The sequence below is a fragment of the Bemisia tabaci genome, chromosome 4, assembly GCF_918797505.1.
Source record: "Bemisia tabaci chromosome 4, PGI_BMITA_v3".
Classification (NCBI taxonomy): domain Eukaryota; kingdom Metazoa; phylum Arthropoda; class Insecta; order Hemiptera; family Aleyrodidae; genus Bemisia; species Bemisia tabaci.
The window spans coordinates 1,964,968-1,987,966 of NC_092796.1; the positions used below are offsets into that span (position 1 = coordinate 1,964,968).

At 37.9% G+C, this 22,999-nt stretch overlaps 1 protein-coding gene across 10 annotated transcripts in view; it reads right to left on the reverse strand.

Moving 5' to 3' along the window:
• Positions 1 to 22,999, reverse strand: part of bru1 (bruno 1) — a 554,208-nt gene that overhangs the window by 19,497 nt on the left and 511,712 nt on the right. For 4 of the 10 annotated variants that reach the window (XM_072299144.1, XM_019042597.2, XM_019042598.2 and 1 more), the window contains 9 exons: positions 15,736 to 15,977; positions 13,788 to 13,838; positions 13,246 to 13,351; positions 12,092 to 12,199; positions 10,593 to 10,664; positions 9,615 to 9,644; positions 6,095 to 6,127; positions 5,481 to 5,510; positions 3,639 to 3,719 (listed from right to left, as the gene is read on the reverse strand). In XM_072299144.1, the coding sequence (XP_072155245.1) occupies positions 3,639 to 3,719; positions 5,481 to 5,510; positions 6,095 to 6,127; positions 9,615 to 9,644; positions 10,593 to 10,664; positions 12,092 to 12,199; positions 13,246 to 13,351; positions 13,788 to 13,838; positions 15,736 to 15,977 (753 nt within the window). The remainder of the gene's footprint in view (positions 1 to 3,638; positions 3,720 to 5,480; positions 5,511 to 6,094; positions 6,128 to 9,614; positions 9,645 to 10,592; positions 10,665 to 12,091; positions 12,200 to 13,245; positions 13,352 to 13,787; positions 13,839 to 15,735; positions 15,978 to 22,999) is intronic. The other 6 variants (XM_019042605.2, XM_019042602.2, XM_019042601.2 and 3 more) reach the window with 6 other exon arrangements.

Sequence of the window (22,999 nt, forward strand, 5' to 3'; positions counted from 1 at the left end):
CATAAAAAGATGCACTTGGCACATGCAGAAAAAATTAATTTTCTTATAAAAAACAAAAAAAATAAGATGGAAAATGGGAAAGCTTCCAAACTACCACTAAGATACCTAAAATGGCATTTTTATTGCCACATATTTTTAAAAAGTTAAAATGAATGTTTAATCAAAAGCTACTGAACTCAAAAAATGTGCCAAAAGATCGCTAAATTAACAAGGCAATATTCAAGAACAAAGCAATGGTAACACCTCAAAAAAAACTCAAGACCAACGGTATCAGGAGTCGCACTTGGCAATAAAAAAGATATGTTACATCTTTCATCAAGATGGTGGTCAGGACTGTCAAAACTTTGATGTAAGTAAAGCTACCAGGATAATTCTCAACTGTTATTTCAAGCTCAAATATACTACATTGCACTTGGCTCAAATGAGGCCACCTTGGGAAAAGGGAAGAGGGGTAATAGGGCTATTGCCCAACTAGCATTGAAATGCATAGTACCTTAAAGAACAATGTACAGTGTACACTTAAGCCAGAGTGCTGACATACGATGAAAACTTGATTGTGTCACAGCATGTTCAATTACTATGATAACGGTTAAATAAGCTGCCCAGTAAAAAAAACTCCTACTGTTACACTAATATGCACACCTTCAGCATTACCCTGAGGAATGGGTCTGTTGCACGCAAGAGATACAGTCAAATAATTATACTCTTTAAGGGTAAATCGAACAGAAATCACGTTGGGCACATAAAAAAAGTCTGCAGTGCATTCCTCAGCGCATAATCTGCGTAGTTTGTAACATGCTATCCCGCGTCTCCAGGCAGTTTTTCTCAGTCACTGCCAACCAGGTTTGCAAAAGCAAAGGAGTAATAAAAACGAACTCCAGTAAACAAACGATTCACTAACTTTTTCTATTGTATTATTTCAATTGTTTTCAAGTGTTTGTTCCCTTTTTCTTTCTTTCTTTGCAAAAACAAAAGCTATGAATCAATTTAAATCTTACACAAGGAGAGTTTACAACAGTTTGAAGATTTTTCGTTTATTTAAGTTAGGTCTCTTTCCGGGCAAACCTGACTGCCGGCCACCATGAGAAACTGTCCGCATACGCGGGTTAAGAGGTGGTGGTGAAAAAACGGCCAAAGATGCCTCAAGGCATTCTCGAATTTTGATCACTTGGGGTGATACAGTAGCTTCCGAGACGCCCAAAACCGGTCGCCGTTTTGCTTAGAAGCGCCGGGTTGCGACGTTGCCATTTTTTAAAGTGGAAACCTTTAAAAATTCATATCTCCGCCGCATCTCAACCGATTTCAATGAACTTTTTTTTAAAATGTTCCTCTTAAATAGAGCTTTCTAGTGATATATAGTTTTCAGGGGTTTACTCGGCTTTAAGTGGCACTTACGCGGTTTTAGCAGTTTTTGATAGACACAAAAATTTAGTTTTTATTTTACCACGATCGTGGAATCGACGGAATCTAAACAAAAACCAGTCTAAACGAAAGTTCAGATTCTCACCTTTCTAACGAGCACAAGATCATCCCGGGGAAACGTTTAGTTTCCGAGATATGACCGCTCAAAGTTGGTCACACGCGCTTTTGCGCAATGTGAATGCGTCTTATCACTGAATCATTCGCGAGTTAGGGGTCCCTTACGTTCAATTCACGTTGAAATAATTACACAGAGCAGTAAGGTGTCCAACACGAGCCATTTTTTCACCTTCAGCTGCCGATGTGCGACGTTGCCATTTTTTGAAGTGAAAACTCTTAAAAATGCATAACTCCGCTGCATTTCAACCGATTTCAATGAACTTTTTTTTGAAATGTTCCTCTTAAATAGAGCTTTCTAATGGTATTTAGGTTTCTGGATTTTATTTACCTTAGGGAGGCACTTAGGTCGTTCATATGGTTCTGTGCAGAGATTTTTCATACAAAAAATAGTGTCGCTATTTATTTATTTGTATTTTTATTTTTTGTTTCCGAGGGTTGTGGGAGGGTTTGAAATGACAGAATTCAAAACAAAGAACTTTAATAAAGGGATTCTTTTAACCGCTATTCTTACAAGGTACAAATATTGAAAGCGACGCTCCTGTTGTACAAGCGTGGGTGGTGTTGCTCTTTTACTAAGATTTTTGCATTATACTTTAAGCGATGGTGATCATCCGATCAAGTTTGAATGTTAAAAAAACCAGACCCCCTTCGAAAAAAAAGTAAATAAAATAAAAATAATAAATAGCGACACTATTTTTTGTATGAAAAATCTCTGCACAGAACCATATGAACGACCTAAGTGCCTCCCTAAGGTAAATAAAATCCAGAAACCTAAATACCATTAGAAAGCTCTATTTAAGAGGAACATTTCAAAAAAAAGTTCATTGAAATCGGTTGAAATGCAGCGGAGTTATGCATTTTTAAGAGTTTTCACTTCAAAAAATGGCAACGTCGCACATCGGCAGCTGAAGGTGAAAAAATGGCTCGTGTTGGACACCTTACTGCTCTGTGTAATTATTTCAACGTGAATTGAACGTAAGGGACCCCTAACTCGCGAATGATTCAGTGATAAGACGCATTCACATTGCGCAAAAGCGCGTGTGACCAACTTTGAGCGGTCATATCTCGGAAACTAAACGTTTCCCCGGGATGATCTTGTGCTCGTTAGAAAGGTGAGAATCTGAACTTTCGTTTAGACTGGTTTTTGTTTAGATTCCGTCGATTCCACGATCGTGGTAAAATAAAAACTAAATTTTTGTGTCTATCAAAAACTGCTAAAACCGCGTAAGTGCCACTTAAAGCCGAGTAAACCCCTGAAAACTATATATCACTAGAAAGCTCTATTTAAGAGGAACATTTTAAAAAAAAGTTCATTGAAATCGGTTGAGATGCGGCGGAGATATGAATTTTTAAAGGTTTCCACTTTAAAAAATGGCAACGTCGCAACCCGGCGCTTCTAAGCAAAACGGCGACCGGTTTTGGGCGTCTCGGAAGCTACTGTATCACCCCAAGTGATCAAAATTCGAGAATGCCTTGAGGCATTTTTGGCCGTTTTTTTCACACACCTCTTTGGAAAATGTTACAGACAATGCAGATTGCACACTCAGGAGTGGATTTCAGACTTTTTTGATGTGCCGAGCGTAATTTTTGAGCAAATTTACACAAAGAAAGTATATTCAGTTAGCTGTATCTCTTGCCTTGGATAGACCCATTGTTAAGACTGAGCGACAAGGAAAACCCAAGGAAAAAGGTGATAAGGCAGTTTGGTCTTCAGAGTAAGGCAGCGATGGAGAGAGACTCTGATATTGTCAGTCACTTTGAACCCTTTTCGTGGTGTGCAGAACTTTAGCTTTGGAAGTTCAGAATGTTCTTACAAATGATACTTGATGGCTCATTTTGCCTTTAATTATTATATATCCTCAAAGTTTTGTCCCAGAGGCCGTTTTATTTTATTGAGGGAACAGAACTAATTCAAAGACTCCGAGACCAGACACATTAAAGGAAAATTAAAACTTTCTGTACGGATCCTTCTACTTCTCTTGAATACAGGAATAAATATTCACTAAATTCTTTCCAGAGGAAAACTTTATCGGATAATGATGTACATTAGTTCAAGTTATAATTTCTGATGCGATAAAAGAATAATAATTACTAATTACCCGGCTGGAGATCATAACCGCAATCTGTGGGAAGATAGGCAGGGGCTCTGTATGACTGACTCATAACCGGATGTTGCAGAGCTGAAGAACAACATTTCCATAAAAATTAAGACTTTTATTTTGAAATTAACTATCAAGAAAAACTAGACTGGCTCCTCATTTATAAGAGGAGCAGGATAAGGTTTTCCAAATTACGATGGATTTTGGATAAGTTTACTGAGGAGAGAAAAAAAATTATGAGTTGATTTTGGGAGGTGCAGACTCAATGAATCATACACTTCCAAACATGGGATAATTTTTCCAAAAAAATATTTTAAGGGAGGAAGTAAAATCAAATGAGATATATCATGCACTAAGAACAGTACAATTCTACTGAAAAGCAGCTAAAACTAGACACTTTCTACAGAGCTTTTACAGTGATTACGTAAAGGTGATGCCTGTGATATGAATATTGGAGGAATTAGAAATAACAATTAAAAAACGCACAAGAAAACGAACACAAAAGAATAAATTAACAAATAAAAAATCAAAGTAGCTTGATATGATATGGATTTTGTTGAGAGGCAGTCCAAATATTGCGCGATTCACTCAGAGCTGAGGGGAAAGAAGGTCTGAAAATGATGCATTTCAGGACACGAACGTTTCACAGAAATGCATCAAGTCAAATTTTGGGGAAAAATGAGTTGAAAGTGGTTTTGAATGCAACTAGTTGCAAATTTTTGCCCGTCAAAAATTCGAAGTCCTGGAATACAATATTGCTTACAGAAATTTTTGGTCGTTAAAATTTTTTCTTGACACATATTAGGTCTTGGAAAGGAATAAAACTTTTAATCTCTTTTTCTCAATTTAGACTTGATACATATCTATGAGACTCAGTTCATTTCAAAGTGCATTCATATGAGGCATGGCCGGTCGAACCAGCAAAGAAAGTGAGGGACTTGTTCAAACCACTTTTAATCTAGTACTTTGTTTTTATTTTTTAAAAAAGTGAGTTTAGAATTACTGATTGATTTTCATAAAAATGAAAGATTTGAACAACACAAAATCTCTCAAAGACTCACATAGCAACGCCCAGAACATAAATGAAGAAACCTCAATACTATGTTCACAGGGTGAGAGAATATTCTAAAAAAAAATTGAGTGTATGGCTCACTTGAAATGACAAAAATTGTGAAGGAAAATGTGCAGTAAGCAACGGAAAAGAGTTGACCTGCTAGGCAATTCTGAATTCTCAGAACATTACAGAAAATTTGCTCTTTAAAAAACCATGCGACCCATCAGTTTCACTATTACTTGTGGCTAAACACTTCTGTATGAAAACAAACTAAAAAATGGTACGAGCATACCCAGCTTTGTATAGACAGGTTGTAACTGACTTATCTTTCATCCACAATATTTTTCATTCCAAATTAGTTTTTTCCACTATATGTATTTTGCTCTTTGAAACCTTTCAGGGATAATTTACTGCTTGAGTCAACAGTCATTTAACATACATTGCTAAAATAGTTCTGGACGAGAGTCTAGGACAACAGCATGCTTAGATCAAGCCGGATCTGGCATGTTAAGGGGTATAACAGAACAAAATTCATTTTAAAAAATGATCCCTTATTTCAGAAAACAAACATTACCTATCTTCAAGCCTCAGAATTATTTATACTTCATGAAAAACTTAGTAGGTGAGTATTTAACAGCATAAGGCGAAAATTAATCAAGTGAAAATGATAATCATGACACACCCAAAAAAGAAAGGAAAAAAACCCAACGTGATTCAGCAACCGAAAAACAAACTACAAATATTTCAAACCAAAATGAATGGCAGAGTTAACTTAATGAATGACATACCCGAAGCTGAAGTTGCTTTACTCAGAAGGGCTATAAAAAATATCAAAAAAATGAATCAGAAAGAAAAAAAAACACAGTGAGGGGAGGAGAGAGAGTCACTTTCTTTTCCAATTCCTTTCGGTTTTAGACAACATTCAAAAATTAAAAACTAGAGGAGGATCATCTGTAAAATTTTGGAGGAACCAAAATTGATGTGTCTATTTACATCCGAAGTGAGGCAGAGATTATTGTCACCTTGCCGAATATTTGCTCTTTCTTGTTTCAAAGGCTCATTTACTGAGAGACTAAGAATTATTGTATTGCGAGGTTTAATTTTGTCTTTAATGCATTTAGGACTTATTGTTGGAGATGAGTTTAGGCAAAAAAAAGAGTTGGATTCTAAAAATCATCAAGGTGTGATTCATATTTTTGCTACTTCTTGTTTGAGAACTTACAAAGTTAGGATTCCAATGGATTCCTAAATTGTACTGCTGAACTGCATTATTCAGTTCAAAATATCAATACATAATATTTGTTGAATTTAGAATAAATTTGAAGTCACTCATGAACTTGTGGCAGGCCTACGCTTAAAGGCGAGACACTTAAAAAAGATATATATGTAATTCAACACTCACCAGCTGCGGTAGAATTTGACAGGCCAGACAGAGCTGAAAAATAAACAAAGATATTAAACCACAATATTGAGTGAGAACTTGGAGAAAAACTTTGAAGTTATCATAAAAATGAAAAAATGAAGATAGTAACGATTACTTCAATATTATTCAAACTTTAAGTTTCATTCAGCACACTTATTCATTGATGAGAAGACTGATTTCACTTTGCAGTCTTGATTTCCTAGGATTTGGGACACAGCAAGTTCGGATTTTAAAGCCAAAGACATAAAGACGGAGCACTAAAAGCAAAAAATGAAGCTTCGGGTGCGTTCTAGAATTCATCTTTTTGAGTAGCGATTCAATCCAAATCCATCCAAGCGTTCCTAGGTTCCGTGATTCCATCCAGGTTGATGAATCCAAGCGTTCTTGGAACTCGGAGTGAGTGACTCATGACGTCATTACTTGTTCATCCAAATGCATCCGATCAACCCACCTCGGGAGATGGATTTAGCTGTGACTCTCGGTGACTAACCTCAAAAAGTTCGAATCTCGCCAAAGTAGCCAGTTACTTGTCCCCTGTGGAAAGTTTTTATCATCTTTTTTTCATCTAAATTAATAATACTTAGGTAACCTGTCAAGTTTAACTTTTATTTTTCATTAGTTACGATCTAAATACTAAAACGTTACTTTGATCATCATCAAGAAAACAACTGCATTCATCCAAGCGTTCTCTGAGATTCTCGTTTGACGATCCATCCGACTCCATCCGTGTCGTCATGACCCACGTCATCTCCGTTCATCTCCGTTTTTTGGATTAAATCCTAAGATGAATTCTAGAACGCACCCTTCTAGAGCTTCTTTTCAATCACCTCTACTATTGGCTAGAGGATTGGCGGCGAAATCGGGACAAGTTTGAATTCAAATGTAGGGCGGGAACTAATAAATAAAATTGCGGAAACAAAGTATTTTAGGTTGATTTTTGCCCAAATTTAGGTACACACTCATATTTTTTTAACTTTAGGTTAGTTTCAGTCCGTCGTCGACCGATTAATTTCATTTGGGAGTAACGTTGATCTAGAACTGTAACGGCCTGTTTGAACCTGCAGAACCACCATGAGCAGAAGAAAAACTAACATTATCTGAGATTACTGCCTGTTACCGAGCAAAAGTAGGTGTATTATATTAGGACGCAGACCGAACTTTCTTAGTATATTCGTTTTATGAATTTAAAATACGTTTCAAAGAAGAAATGTGCAAAAATCAAGAGGACAAGTTCAAATCAAATTTCCGTTTGCCGCCATGGATTCCCGCGCTCATTTACACACTCACACAAGCGCGCAGCGCCGAACCTAGCTTCACTTTTTCCCCGTGCTTTTAGATACGAGCGCTCCGTCTTTATGTCTTTGTTTAAAGCCTACATTTCAGCTTGAGGGCTAAATTCAGTCAGCACTTAGATACTGGAATGCAACATCAATCCATGAACTGAAACTGCACCGCTGGCCAATCAGAAGCTCTTGGACGGACTTACATGCAATCAAGACTCAAACACATCTGAGAATGCCCATTTTTCCTGACAAAAGTCAGCTACAGGAGATTGCACAGCATATCATAAAAATATATAATTAAAAAAGTAAAAAAATTGGCCAGCGTCGGCTTCCTCCAAAAAAGGCTTCCTCCTGGGCATTAAATTTCCTGAGTCATCTTTTACTTTCTTGACTAAAGCTTAAATCCCTACTGTAATCTACATATTTTTGTTCAACAGAGAAAAAAGGATTTTCTATTTAGACAACCAAAAGGAAAGGGATTAGGATTTTCTATCGAACAAAAATATACTTCAGGAGAATCATGCAACATAAAATTAGTAGAAAACACAGGTTAAGTTATTCATGAATATGGTTGCGCAGATTTGCAGATAAATTGAAAGTTTCCAGCTTGTCAGTATTGTAGAAATGCAGCCTTTTTTCAGGATAGAATCATGCCCTATTTTTGTTCAGAATGACTATCAGGATTTGCATTTCTATAATGATGATGATGATGATGATGATGATGATGAAAATAGATATTTTCACAATCAAAAGTCCCTGAGTTTTCCAAAAATATTTTTACATTTTCATTTCAATTTATCTGTACCATTTTTTAAATTGCCTTCAGAACTAGGGATCCCTACTTGGGGCTAATACCACGCTTAATCTCCCAGTTGTATACACCCAGACCCAGGTGACCACTGCCTAAGACCATCAAACTCAGGTAACCTTGTTGTATATATATTAAGTCGCTCCTACAACGCACTCTGGCGTTCTGCGACACCCAAATGCTGCATATGCCTATCCTCCCAGAGGTTATCGGGCAACTGACACCGCAACATCTCTTCGTCAACGCCCTGCCCTTTATGGGACGTCCCTGTCGCCTCTTCCCAGGCGGTACCCATTCCAAAACTTGTTTAGGCAACATCTCCTCCGACATTCTTTGCACATCTCCATACCAGCATAACTGCCTGGACATGACGTCCTGCACAATATCTTTTTCAACCCAAGCAAACTAACGCTGTTTTGTAACAAATAACATCCTCTTTCAATTCATTGAAACGTGGCAATCGAGCACCAACGCGTGTATCAGGAAAGGAAAACAAAATAACGATAGTTTGCTGCTGGCTGATGATGGGGCCATCTCGACCCCGAAACGCGTCCCATTAAATTGTTAAATAGCGCGCGAAATTGTATCTCATTTTTACCATTTGGATAGCCTGAACTTTCATTATTTGCCTACTTACTAATGCTGTAAGGCGTCCACATAAATCGTTTTTTCCCACCATTTTCCCCACCGAATTTAACTCTTCATTTTCCCAATTACTAAGATACTTATGGGGGGGCTTAGGGAAGATAGAAGGCTAGGTGTTGCTGAGTGCCAGAGACAGCTGTGAGAGTAGCTTTAACGTAAGTAATAGGAGACTAAGGAAACAGAAAATTAAGAATTAGAATTATTACTCTGAGGCAATTGCTCCATAAAATTAAAATGATCTTAACAATAAAAACTCCATTCTTCATTTTCATGAGACTGAAAACAGTGAAGGTGTGTTAAGTGGATTTACAAAACAGTTGTACAATGCAAATGTGAGACTCATGCTTGAAACAACATGAAATCATGCAATGGAAAGCTTTAGAACCTTGAGGAAAAAGGAAAAAACTAGAGCTCATGAGTTTTGTACCCTTTGAATCCTTTTCTACGTCTATTATTCTATCCGAGATGGGTAAAGGCTGATGCAACCAGCATCAGGTCAAGCAAGAGAAAGCTTTTCACAAACAAAAGAGTGAGTTACTTGCAGCATGTCTAAAAGGTACTTTACTCCTTTGCATCATGGGGAATGTTTTCCAACTTCGATAAATTTGAAAGTCGGAAAGGTGCAAGATAGACAAAAACTAGTAGGTCAGTGCAAAGAACCAAAAACCGACAAACCGAGGGTCTACTGGAAAGAAGCAGTATTAATCAATCAGCTACGCAGCATGATCACAAAATAAAAAGCTATCTCTCAAAAGAAACAAACCTGAATTACTGAGACTAGATGTACTCGACCCTACAAAAACAAAATGCATGGCCCATTTAGAGAGGTGATAAAATTAAAAGAATTAACTGTTTTCACAGCAAAAAAGTATTACAATAATTAACTACCAATACCCTTATATGTAACTACAAATTAGCAAAATCTTTAAGTTCATTAGCTTCTCCACGGTTTGATAATTTTTATCCGTTGATAATTGGGCCATTTTATCCAAAAGACTAAGTGCAAAAAAACAAACAAATTTCCCTAAATCCTAGTAATTGGGCTTGGTGGCCAAGCAGCTCCTGAGACTTGAAGATGGAAATCAATGAATTAGTGACCAAGATACACTTTGAAAGTCCTAGCAGTGATGCTCTCGTCATTAAGTACTAATTTGATTTTAAAAGATGAGATATTAAAATAAATCATGAACTAGTATTTACAACCTTCATAACAGAGCGACGAAAGTTATTAGAAATTTATTATCCCTTTATTGACTTCTGAAGCTTGATAATTAATGAATTAATGAATTTTCTAGCAATAATGTTAAGAAGATACTATGACTCATCAAAAACTAAAAACGCTTCATTGACTGATTCAAACACAGCTCATTATCAAGCATTTTACCGGCTAATATGACTCATCTTTTGATGGTACATACATTTTACTTCAAGATACGGACTGAACATTGTTAAGCTGTGCCGTAGGTGTCCACATCGTTCTACAACCTTATCATAAGCGCAGATGCACCTTACGCAAAGCTCGCTTTCAAATTAATCTCACTATTAAGGCCTTTGGCAATGGGTTACACAGGAAAAGAATTATTTTGTGGTAATTACAAGAGTAGCATGTGAGTATGATAAAGAGATTCACTTTCATAGTGGGTTTTTTTTTTTTTTTTTTTTTTTTTTTACATTACTAGGAATCTGCATACAAAATAAAATGTCAATCTTAGGGAAAAAATCTGAGTAGAAATAGACTAACCTGTTGGTGATATTTGGGTTCCACTCATCGCGGCTAAAGTCATAAGGTTCTGTACATTTATAGGATTCACCGCTGAAAACAAACAAGAAATTTGGTGAATAATTAAAAAATACTCCTTGTCTTCAATTGCTTATACTAGAGGAGGTAATCTTCATTGATCTAAGACATGCATGTCCATACCGAAGAAAGTTGAGTGCAAAATTAGCATAAGGATGGAAGCTCTTAAGGGTAACAAGGTATTCTCAAAATTTTCAACGATGAAAATCAAAATCAAAAAAAGATTAAAAGATTGTTTCAGATGGTGGTTGTATAAGAGTTTGTTTCTTTTGTTTTTTTTTTAAAAAAAAAATGAAAAACAGGGAAATGCATTTAAGATATACCAAAGAGTCGAGGATTGTCAGATAATCCATTTCTTCTTTGAGTCATCCTACTTCCCCGCCATATGCGACATGAAAATGAACTGAGACCACTGATTCATACTACTGTTTAAATATGGCAGATCAACTCAGTCATAATATTGACACAGTGCCAATAATTCAAGTCCACAGTACCATTACAGCAAGTTATTATTGGCAGCGACAGGCCATCGGCCGTTCAACGTAGCAAATGAAGCAATTCATGAGAGCGACAAGTGATAAAATTCCTTGACCGGTATCCATTTACGACAACTTTAAAGACTAATTGCATAATTTGCAGGTCTTCCAACAATTAGAGTAGTGATTTTATGTATGCTTGCTCTTTGAACTCTTAATCACCAAAAATAATTCAAATTCATAATTTATCTGCTTCACTGAATCAAAGGTGGTTTAAAAATTTTTCTAAAGCTTATACTGCTCGACAGTATTTTCTAAAATTCATGTGCCGACGTAAGTAGCATCGCTATTTGAGTAAAGCGTGTTCTAGACTCAACTTTCACAGTAAGTATCGAATTGGAGTAAGAATTAGAGATGAATACATCGAATTGGACATTTTTTTAAATCTCCCATGATAGAAAAAATTCTCTGAATTTTTAAGTACATGGGTACCTGCTTTGGATACTAGATAAATTGATACATTACATTCATTAATACGTGGATACTGATTAAATAGGGGAGACTCAAGAGTAAGAGGACTTTCTCCACGCAAAGTCGGTAAAACTCTTTGGCAAATATGAGTGCACAGGACTACTTGAGCCATTCTTTGTGAAAATGAAATATGGGTTCCACAAAACTGACTTGTTACATTACTTGCAAAAAACCTAGCGATAAAAACCTAACAAGCTCATTTTTTTCAAGAAAAGATGGATAGTAAAACGGAATATTTTAGGAGTTATACTTTTGAAGGGGCTTTCAAATCATTCAACTGCAAATGGTGCCCCCAGATGCAAAGACAGGCAGCACTGTAAAACTTTTTTGTCGTTTCTCCAAAGAACAGCTCACTGTACGGAGAAAAACATTTTTCATGCATATGTAAGTCAAGAGGAACATTGTTAACTGCTGTGAAGATGAACAAGCACATACCTGCATTGGCAACGGAAAGATTGGCTAAGGTCGCTAAATTTGTTAGGTTTGCAGAGCTAATATCAGCTAAAGTTGGACTAGTACTAAGAGGTGCTACATTTTGGAAACCTGAAAAAATAAAGTACATCATTTGATGAGGCACTGATAAGATCCGGTAAAGTTCCACAGAAATTTTGCAGGCTTTATGTTGAAATTCTGTATTAGTCGATGAGACACTAAGTTGGAAGACAGTTATGCAACAGTCGAGTTCAAGGATGGTGGCCAGGAGAACACAGCAGAGTGTCAAATCTGCTGCAATTTTTGAAATTATGGCAGTATGAGAGTTTTCTTTAATAATAATATTTTCTTGGTTTTTTTTTTTTTTTTTTTTTTTTTTTTTTTTTTTTTGCATAGTTTAGTGAAGTTGCAGGTTGCAAGTGAAATTCATGTTTGGATCTTGATGGTTTCTTGTTAGACCAAAAATTGCAAAATGGGTTTAACATCTTGGCATAAAAATGATCCGACATACAGAGTAATCGAGATAATTTAAAAAGCTAAAATCCAGAGTACTTATGAGAGTATCTATAAGCTTTCAAATAAGCTCTAGTTAAACTAAAATAAACCCTTTCAAGGCCAGGACGGTTACAGTCCGTGAAATTTTTGAACAAACCTTCTACAATCTGAAACACTGAAAATAGAAGTTTCTGTGACTAATTGAGAAAGTTAAGATAAGAATAAATGCTAATTTTGAATTAACAAGAATAACTTGTCAGATGTATTCAATAAGAATTTGACTTATCATATCCATGAAGGTAGCATAACGACGCTATAAGAAGTTAAAATTTACTGACAAAATAATTTTTTTTTCTTACATGATTTCTTGCTGCAGGTAATTTTTATAGGTACCCCTAGAGGAAGAGCGATCGAGGGATTACTGGCTCTCAAGATAGGTTGGAAATTTTCATTTTGTCAAAGATTATAAAACAGGCATAATAAAAAAGTGGCTTCAAAAGTGCAAGATTTTCAAAGAACTCCTTCAAACTGGCTTTTCTTTCAGGGTTACTGTTCATTTTTCCTTACAGAGCCTCCTTGGGCCTCTTCATAATTTGTGTCCATTATTCGGATACCTACTGGGTCTAGGCTACTACTAAGGAGGTAATACTACAAAAACCTACCGGTAGCCGAGGTATTGTACAAACTGCTACGAGGTTGGGTATTTGTGGCTTGCAGCTGCTGCTGTAAGATTTGAAGAGGCGTAAGGCACGTTGTGTGAGTATCATTCTGAAACAGAGGAGCAGAGAAGCTGTAATTATGTTGGAAATAAACAGTCCAGATGTCCAGTGTGGACATCTATTGTGCTCTGTTGAAGCATGGATTGTTGAAGCCAAGGGGATGTAAGTACTACCTCTGAGAGTTTTGAGCTTTCATTATAAATTTGTTTGAGGAGGAATGACATAAAACTCCAGTTTTTTAGTATTTTTATTAATTATCTTCACTCACTTAATAAGCAATTCTGATCAAAGTAGTAAATATTATTAAATTTTTTGAGCTTCTTTGAAGCAAGGGGGAGTTTCAATCAACTGCAACTACATACTGTTTCAGGTTTTGCTTAAGAATCAATACAGCCATCCAGCAGAGCAAAGTTGCTGCAACTTCATTACAGATTTTGCAGTTTTCTTCCATTAATCTAGCTCTATTACAAGAAAAACCTGATTACCATCATGTTCCAGTTTTCAGTTTGAGCTCCCAGCGGCATGTTACAGTCATTCTGAAAATAGGAAATATGAATGGTTGTTGGTTTTTTTTGTTAAAATGCATTTTGTTAGAAAAAAATATAAACATGAAGAGTGAAGTGATGACGTCCTAGCTTTTGACGACAAACTTCCTCTGGCACAAATTGCAAATAAATAAAAATGCTTGATTCGATCAATTGGAACTTAAAATGAATATTTTTTGTACTAGCATTCTTGTCATGCCAAAGGTATTCTGCTTGTCATGATAGGAGTTTCAGGTGTCCCAAAGAGATTAAAGAGTGGTAAATATTCACTGCGCAGCCCTCCTACTCCGAATGGTAAAATTTCTCCATACAGATTTGAGGTGAATTTAACTTCATATAAACTTAAGGACATGAAGACATAGAGTAAGTAACTGCACCTGCTCAAGTTAAAGCACACCATTGTGTGTAATGTAACTTCATTCAACATTTTCAAGCCAGAGCAGGCTACATAATATAAATTAGCTGAGGGTAAACATAAAAATAATCACTGCCATGACTTGCCAATTGATAAAACCAAAGTTCACAAGCTGCTGTTGAACGGTAATCTAATGAGTGAGAAACCAAAACAACATAACCTAAATCTTGTGTTGTGTGCAAAGACATTGAGTTGTGCCACGGCTGTATGTGAGATTATTTATGATTTTGGAGATTCTTGGCAACCCAGCAGTAGTCGCGCGGCAAAAATACACCTGTCCAATGAGAGTGCCGTTCCATTCCTACATTTCAGGTGGCGGGATTTTTGAGTGTAAATAAATGACCTCTGACGAGGAGCGGCCTTTGCCCATCAAATTTTTCCAAAAGTATATCTCACACCAAAAAATGATCTTTCCAGATTTTTGAAGACTAATTTATCGACGGTGAAATTTCCTTGAAACTCGGTTTTAAGAAGTTACAGATTTCCTGTGATATTACATTTTAATTGGAGGGCGATCAACCATCGTTACTGCACGAAATTTCGTTTGATTCTTTTTCGCTATTCCTTCATACAAATTCGATGCAAAATTGTGGAAACAGGTTGCCGAGATAAAATTTCAAATGAAAGATGCTGGAGCTGAGAAAAAAAAGATTCGAATTTTCATATCCTCAATACTCAACGTTAAAGATGTTCAAGTTTAACCCCTATTTTCACATTCAAAATATTTACTCTTATGTGAATGAATTGTCGTCAGGAGAAAATATCCGATTGGTCCACTAGTTGAACTCATGATCGGGCACGGACACTTGGTAAAGGAATTCCCTGATTTTTCAAACGACGCAAGATGACGAATAGATCATTTTAAGATTTTCGAATCCGGCTAAAAGATACACTGGGGTTGTGTTACAAGATACGTGAAATTCAAAAGTTCCGTCCACGGAATTTTTTCCTGACTTTCAGGTCATTTATTCATTCATTCATTTATCCCTGGATTTTCCCCTTTCTTTCTGACTCAAATAGTTTCTGTGACCTCGCCCATATTTCCCAGGTTCTCCCGGACTGAGGCCACTCTCTTTTAACTCCTTTCTTTCTAAACATGTGCCTTGTGGTTTCAGTCTCCTAGGTTTCGTTTACATTTTCAGGGTGTCTACTAAAACAGGCTGTGGCTAAAAATACAGAGCTTTTTCAATACATTCCCAAGAAATTCAGTACCTCCTCAACAGAAAAATTCAGTGCTTTTTCGGCACCTCATATTGACGAAGTTGGAAAAATTTCAAAAATTTGAATTTCTCGCTAAAATTACGACAGAAATGAGAAAAATTCCGGACCTCCTGGTGGAATTTCCGCACTTTTTCAGTACTGGCGGACCGCCCTTTAAAAATCAGTACTATATCCGGACTTGTAGGCACTCTGATTGCGGCATGGCATGAATCCGCTTGATGCGATTTGATCGGGAAGAAGGAGGGAACTTACGGTAATTTGATTGCTAAGAGCAGCCGCCGTAAAATATGACTGAGGCGAGATGTTGACGCTGGCCAGACTACTCCAAATGTTGGCCTGCATCTGCTGCATCTTCTTCTGATCCTTCTCTTTCTGAGTGTCCGCGAATTTCACCACCAGCGGAGAGGAGCAACCTTCCATCGTTTGCGATTGGTGCATCGCCTTGATCGCGTTCAAAGCGCACTGTTTCGATGTGAACGTCACGAATGCACAGCCTACAACAGAGGAAATAGTACATGAAGAAACAAAAAAAACAAAGGAAAAACAATGTTTCAAAAGAAGAAAGACGGTGGACAGTGCTCGATGGTCCAACTAAGGGGCTTAGAGGACAAGGCGCATAAGTGCAGTTCTTGAATTGAGATATTAATGATTTCAGGTAAAACTAGCCGTACTGCGAATTCTGTGAGAAATTCGCTCCCAATTTCCAATTTTTAAGCATCAAAAAGTCAGTTTGAACTTTCTTTCCGCCATAAGATCAATGTAATTTTGAGACTTAAAACAAGTGTTTTTCGAGATAGCAAAACTGCACTTTTGCGCCTTGTTCCCCAAGCCCCTCAACTAAAAAAACACGCATATAAATCAAGTTGGCATGGAAATCAGAAAAAGAGATTAATGCAGAATTGTAATGATAGAATGACTCTAAAACACTTCATCTTAAAAAAAAAATTGAAATTTGTGTGTAAAATTACTTGTAAAGTAAAGCCTAGAATTAAATTATTGAAAAATTAAATAAATTATGCGACTTCTTCCCGCCTGACACTTCAGATGTCAGCTCTGTTTCTCTATTCCATTCTTTGCCATTGATACGATACAATTTCAAAACACTAAAGCACTCGAATTCTCTAGGCAGTACATTTCACACGCCGCACGGTGGATCGAGTCCGTAGGAAAGGTCGGACAAAATTTGGAAACTTTAAAAGCTTGTAATTCCGTTTATACAGCAGTTTGAGATTATGAAAGTGATTCCATTGGTTCTCGTTCCTTCTGGAAACATCCCTTCAAATTTGAAATGAACGAATTCAACAACAAAATTTGCAGTTTTGGTCAAAAATTTCATGTCCGACCTCTCGAATTGACCCGGTCCACTGTGCGACGTAAATTCAATGCGGAAAACGACACTGGCAGATTCCTCCTGACTACTCTATGATAATTATCGAGAAATTCTAAGTCATAGATTTTATTGGCGCCTGGCCTAAAAAATTTAAAGTGTGTGGATATTTTGAAACGGCGAAATTGAGATACGCGGTTTTGTGGTCTAACCATACTGCCGTGCTCAGGAAGAACGCCGTATGAACCATTAGGCGTTGCCAAATTTCCGTTGGTAAATCACGAATTTTCGGGAAAGATTGTAAATGTCTTTCTTCCGATTGTTCGGATAATTTTGTTCGTAATTTTACCAGAAGTTCTTGAAAATTTCTCATGAAATATTCATAGCTTTCCTCAACAATAAACGTTTTATCTGGGGAAATTTGGCAACTCTCGAATGTTCATACGGCGTTCTTCCTTGGCACGGCAGCATAATTCACCGATACATTTTCGATAACTTCAAGGATCAATTAAAAGTATAATGGTTAAAATAGGCGCAACTGCCTTATTGTTTCAAGACATATGTACGTAAAGGTATACGTCATCATAGTCATAGTGCACTGTTCCGTTGGCGGACAAAACTGCAGGTCTGCGTGGATTTTTCATGAGAGTTGTCGGCTTTTTTATTCTTAATGGGACGCATTTCTACCAAACGGAACTATGCGCATTATAACGTGAGCCCTGTTGTGCACACATTCTTATGGGACTCAGGGCTCATGTCTTCATGCACATTGTTCCGTTTGATGGAAGTACGTCCAATTCATCAAAGTAAACTAGCTCGTTACGGCTACAGCACGAAGACGTATCTACACTGCATCGTGCTGCAACTCACACTTACATTTCATAATGTACTCGCAGCGACTGCATGCGTGCAATGATGGCAGGTCGGAGGAAAATACCACTTTCCACATTCAAATGAAGAGTGAAAATTCAAGATCAGGTTAACGCTATACGTTCAGAGAAAATGTCCTTAATTAAAAGTCCAAGAAGGGAAAGTACTTAGTTTTTTTTTTTTTCTCAGAGAGGACCGACATGCACAATCTTTGCAACACTTGTAGCGCTTAGCCATGCGCTTAGCAGGTTTTGAATTTCAAATTTTCGTAATGATGTGGTCGGACACTTTCTGTTCAAATTCTATTCCTGTTATAGGTGAGAGGCGGAGGTGAGATGGAGATGGCGAGGGAGGCAGTGTTTCCAGCGCAGTATTATCGCAAATCCATACTTTTGCAATAATTCCGGTTCATAAGGGACACCTTGAACTGCATGGTGATTCCAAAAGGAACAGGGTCTGAGGTACATCCAATCAACAGATCTTCGACATTTTATTTTTACGGATCTTCCATCGGACAGTTTCAAGTCCAATGCGATCCTTTTCCGAGCCTAAACATATTTCTAGGTGATCCTAATTTCTTGCAACATGATTATTTTAGAAACCCTGAAAAACGATACACTCGTAAAGAACCTACATAGAACAGAGAACACACCTACCGGACAGCAACATAGACAATAGAACAACAAAGGAATCCGTCACACTGCCGGAAAAAGAGCGTAACATTGCTTTCAGTTGAGCCTCGCCCGGTGGTATTTACCAAGTTGGCAACACTGTATTCCCTTCATTTAAATCAATTGAAAAAATCGATCATAGGTGAGGCGAGCCGCCTCGCCAAGAATCGATTATTTTACATACGTTTAAATGGAAGAAAACAGGGTTGCCAAGTCTCAAGAATCGACACTGGTCTCGCTTTACATGCTGTTTACGGTTCACTGGAAAAAGTTGCGCCGTTTTCCCGACGACTCGGCTTAAACCTGCACCGCCTCGGCCGTAAAAGCGTAGCGCTTTGGCAAGCGGCCATGACGGCCTAACCTGCCGTTTTAAGAAGAAACGCTGTGCGGACATTCGGACGCACCCAAATTTTGACTGAAAAAATACGCAAATTTTCGCAAATTTGTGCACTATTCATGTCGAATTCCCCGCAGAATTTTTCACACAATTTAATCTAATGTACGTGAATATTCCGAGGAAAAATATCTATGACTTCTTTCAAAAATCCATGTTCTGTAGAGGGAGATTCGGCAACGTCCGAATGCTCATACGACGTTCTCCGGTGCGGCGCACAGTGGATTGGGTCAATAGGGGAGGTCGGACAAAATTTGGAAACTTTAAAAGCTTATAACTCCGTTTATACAAAACGTTGAGGTTCTAAAAGTGGTTTCATTAGTTTCCTCGTGAAATTTCCTTCTGGTAGCACCCCTCGAAATTTAAAATGTGACGAAATAAACATAAACATTTGCAGTGTTAGTCAAACATTTCATGTGCGGCCTCTCTATTTGACTCGACCCACTGTGCGGCGGTAATGGCCGTAAACGACCGGGCGATGGGCCTTTCAAATATTTATCCGTGTGCGCGATGGGCCGGGAAGGGGGGGGGGCGCCGTGTGCCCGGCGAAAATAAACTCCGGGGAAAGCAAATAAAAGGGCCGGGGCCGGGGCGCCTCCGACGTAACGGCAGATAAATAATTTCAAAACGGAATACGGAATGCGAGACCGATAGGGGAGTAGTCGAGTGCCACGGTCGCCATCCTGACGCGCTGTCCGACGAGGCGAGGGCTTCACGGCCTTTTGGTTGCTTTTGGAACCGTGTTCTTCGCTTTTCCACCCGTGATAAGCTAGCGAATATTAATAATAAAAAATACAAAACAAGCCCCCCCCCCCTCCTCCACCAAGGCTAATGGAGTAAAAAAGCCAAAATCAAGGATTTCGAGGACTGCCGATCAGTAACATCAGGGGTATCAAGGACTGCCGATGAATACACTCAGCGGTATCAAGAACTCGTCACCTTCCAGGCAAAGTATCACAAGCGCCATGCGACGTTTAAAAATTGCCGCCGCCATTATATATTTTTACAGAGGAATTTTTCAACGAAGCTGTCCGAAAATTACACCGAAAATTCTTTGTGCTGCCGATAAGATTTAGTGAAATTTTCGAACAGATTCAACCAACAATTTCTCAGTAAAAAAATAAAATGGCGGCGGAAATTTTTAAACGCCGCATGGCGCTTGTGATACTTTGCCTGGAAGGTGACGAACTGTCAATTGAGAAAATCAGGGAATTCAGAGAGAGTGGATCAGTCAAATCAAAAACTTTAAGACAACTCAACAGGTTAAAGTATGGACTTCTAGGAGTTCCAATAAAGTCTTCAAATCAAAATCTTTAAGAAAACTCAAATGGTAAAATTATGGTCTTCTAGTAGTGTCAACAAATGTTTGTCAGATCATAAATATCGAGGATGTCAAATATCATACATCATGAATGTCAAATATAAATGTCGAATTGTCGATTGGTAGAAGAAAGGAATTCGAGGACTGACAATGAATTTTAAGTGAGCTCATGGACTTCAAGAACTGTAAATCAGTTAAATCAAGAGCTTTACGGAGTATGTGAATCAGTGAAATTAGGAACTCCAATGGCAGTCAGCCGATTCGTAAAATTAAGGACTTGAAGCTGGAATGTCAATTTTAGCCATCTCCAGAAATGATCCATCAGTCGAACGGAGGACTTAAAGAACCAACAATTAGTAAAATGAAGGATTTACATCAATGTTAATTTCAGTAAAAATTGCACTTTCAGAGATGCCTATTGGAGAAATTAAGGACTCCTGAAAGGGAGCCTTTTACTCCTAGGTCAAAGACTTTCTAGGACTATTAATTAACACATGTTATGTTTATTTTTTCTTTATCGGGTTGCACTTGTATCATCGCACTTACATTTCTTTTCCTATTCGCATCGGGCGAAAAAGAAATGTAAGTGTCATGATATCAATTATCAGTTGCAGGTGGAAACCTTGAAGGACTATCAAGAGTAAAATTCGGATCTTTAAATGCCCCTAATCGACAGACAGTCAAAAGAAAATATATGGAATTTAAAACCCTTTATAGTTAGTTGATAAAGTCAGAAGCTACTTCAAGGACAGTCAATTCGTACAATATAGGCTTTATGTCGACTTTCAAAGCTTTTCTGGATAAATTTCAACGAAGATTGCAGAGGAAAAGCGATGAGAAAGCATTTGTAGTCTGTGTTGACAAAGGCGTAAGGAGTTCTGTTGAAACTCTCGAGGCTAGTGATGTCCAATTCTTATAATCTATATTATCTCTATATTATAGTTGGACGTATTTCTATCAAGCAGAACTATGTGCAGGTGAGATATATGGGGTGTGCTCTAGAAAGCTTGATAAGAAACAATGTGATCAGTGGGCGTGATTCCTTTTGAAGAATTGGAAAAGCGGGATTTGAAATTGAGCAAAGAGAACTATGTGCCAACTGAATGCGGGATATATGAACCGCAGGCATGGCACGAGAACGTTGTGGACAGGGCTCATGAGTTAAAGCGCACGACGTGGAGCCGCATCCATTTCCGTTGACGTCACTGGCGCTTTATTATTCTCATTCACTCTTACGGCCAGAGAACTGACGAGCACACCCCATATTTCTCACCCAGTGTTCGAAACTCACCTTTGAGTTTTAGGAGCCATGTGGCGCATCAAGCTCGATTTTAGGGGGCCATATTGACTTTCTGCCTAAATATCACGGCGCATTTAGTGAAAAGTTAGACGCAAGATGTTTTAGTAACAGAACTGGTAAAACTATAACTTAGGGGAAAATTCGAAAAATCACCAAATAGAAAAATTAGGATGGGGGGGGGGGGGGGCTTTAGGGGCCACGTTGACGCAGAGCCTTCATTTTTTAGGCGCCATGACCGATTTTCTAGGCGCATTTGACGCCTGTGAGTTTCGAACACTGTTCTCATCTGCACATAAATCTGTTTGATGGAAATACGTCTGAGCGAGGAAAAATTTGTGTAACTAAGATTATTGATGAGAGAGCAATATTTCAGGTTGCGGCTTGGCAATAATTCTGAACATCATGCCACAGCCGGCAACAAGGAACAGCGCTGAACTCTGGAGCTTCTCTAAAAACAACAATCGAACAAACGACGACTGATGGCTGGACAAAGAATTTCCGGCTATATGAGCAATTTTCTAGCGCAAACGGAGAAAAAATGAAAAAAATGACCTTACACGCTTCAATTAATTTGGATCACACACTGTGTGGTGTGCGGGATCAAAGACTTATCGGCATGGATAATTGACCCTTTCAGACGGAAAATGGCTCATGTGCGTCGGATTTCGAACCGCGAGAAAAGCTGTAAAAAGTTGATTTTTCAACGGTTCATTCATGAGCCAAATTGATACGGCAATGACACACTTACGCCGGAGAGGAGTGGAAAGGGTTGAGACTTGCGAATAGAGGGTTCCGCTCTCAATATTTCCACTCCAACTTATTTTCCAAAGAGCAAATCTACATGCATGGCCTCTCATGACACATGTTGTTACACAAATAAACCAGAAAAATCTAACTCCTTATTACAAAAAGTCAATTTGATTTAGACGGTGAAAAATTTTGTGACATCTTAAAATGTAATGTTATGTATACAGGGTTACCACAGAATTCAGAAAACAAAATTCCCTAACATTTCTCTGATTTCCCGCATACATTTTGGTTGAATCCCTGACGATTTTGAATATGTCACATGCGTAAAGAGACATAATTAAGTAGAAATAGTCTTCAAGCAAATTTTGTTGTTTGAAACGTCAAATCCATTCTGGAAAGCTAGTAAAGGTTTTGGCACGATTTTTTCCCAACACTTTCGTAGTTTTCCGTGACACTTCCCGGTTTTCCCTGACTGTGGCAATCCTGTTCCTCTCAAAATGTGATTTTAATTCCCTTGGATGTCAAAATTTAGATTTTAAAAATGCCGCAGAGGCAACAGTTGTTTGAAGCCATTAAACTTAATGTAATACTACTGTCATAAAGGTTTCTCCTGGCTTCTGTTTTGTCTGCTGGGCTCTGCTTTGGTGATAGACATCGTGCTGGAGCACTTAAAACTAAACGAAAAGCCGGAAAACTGCACGACGCTTTCTAAAAAAAACCATGATATTTAGAGGCTTTCAACGTCGACATCGGGGCCGTGTGACGAAGGTGTTTTTACGAGCGCTGCACACGACTACGCACGTATAATATTTGACGACCGTCAATACTGCCGTCCTGAGGAAAAACACTATATGGACATTCGAGAGTTCCCAAATTTCCTTCG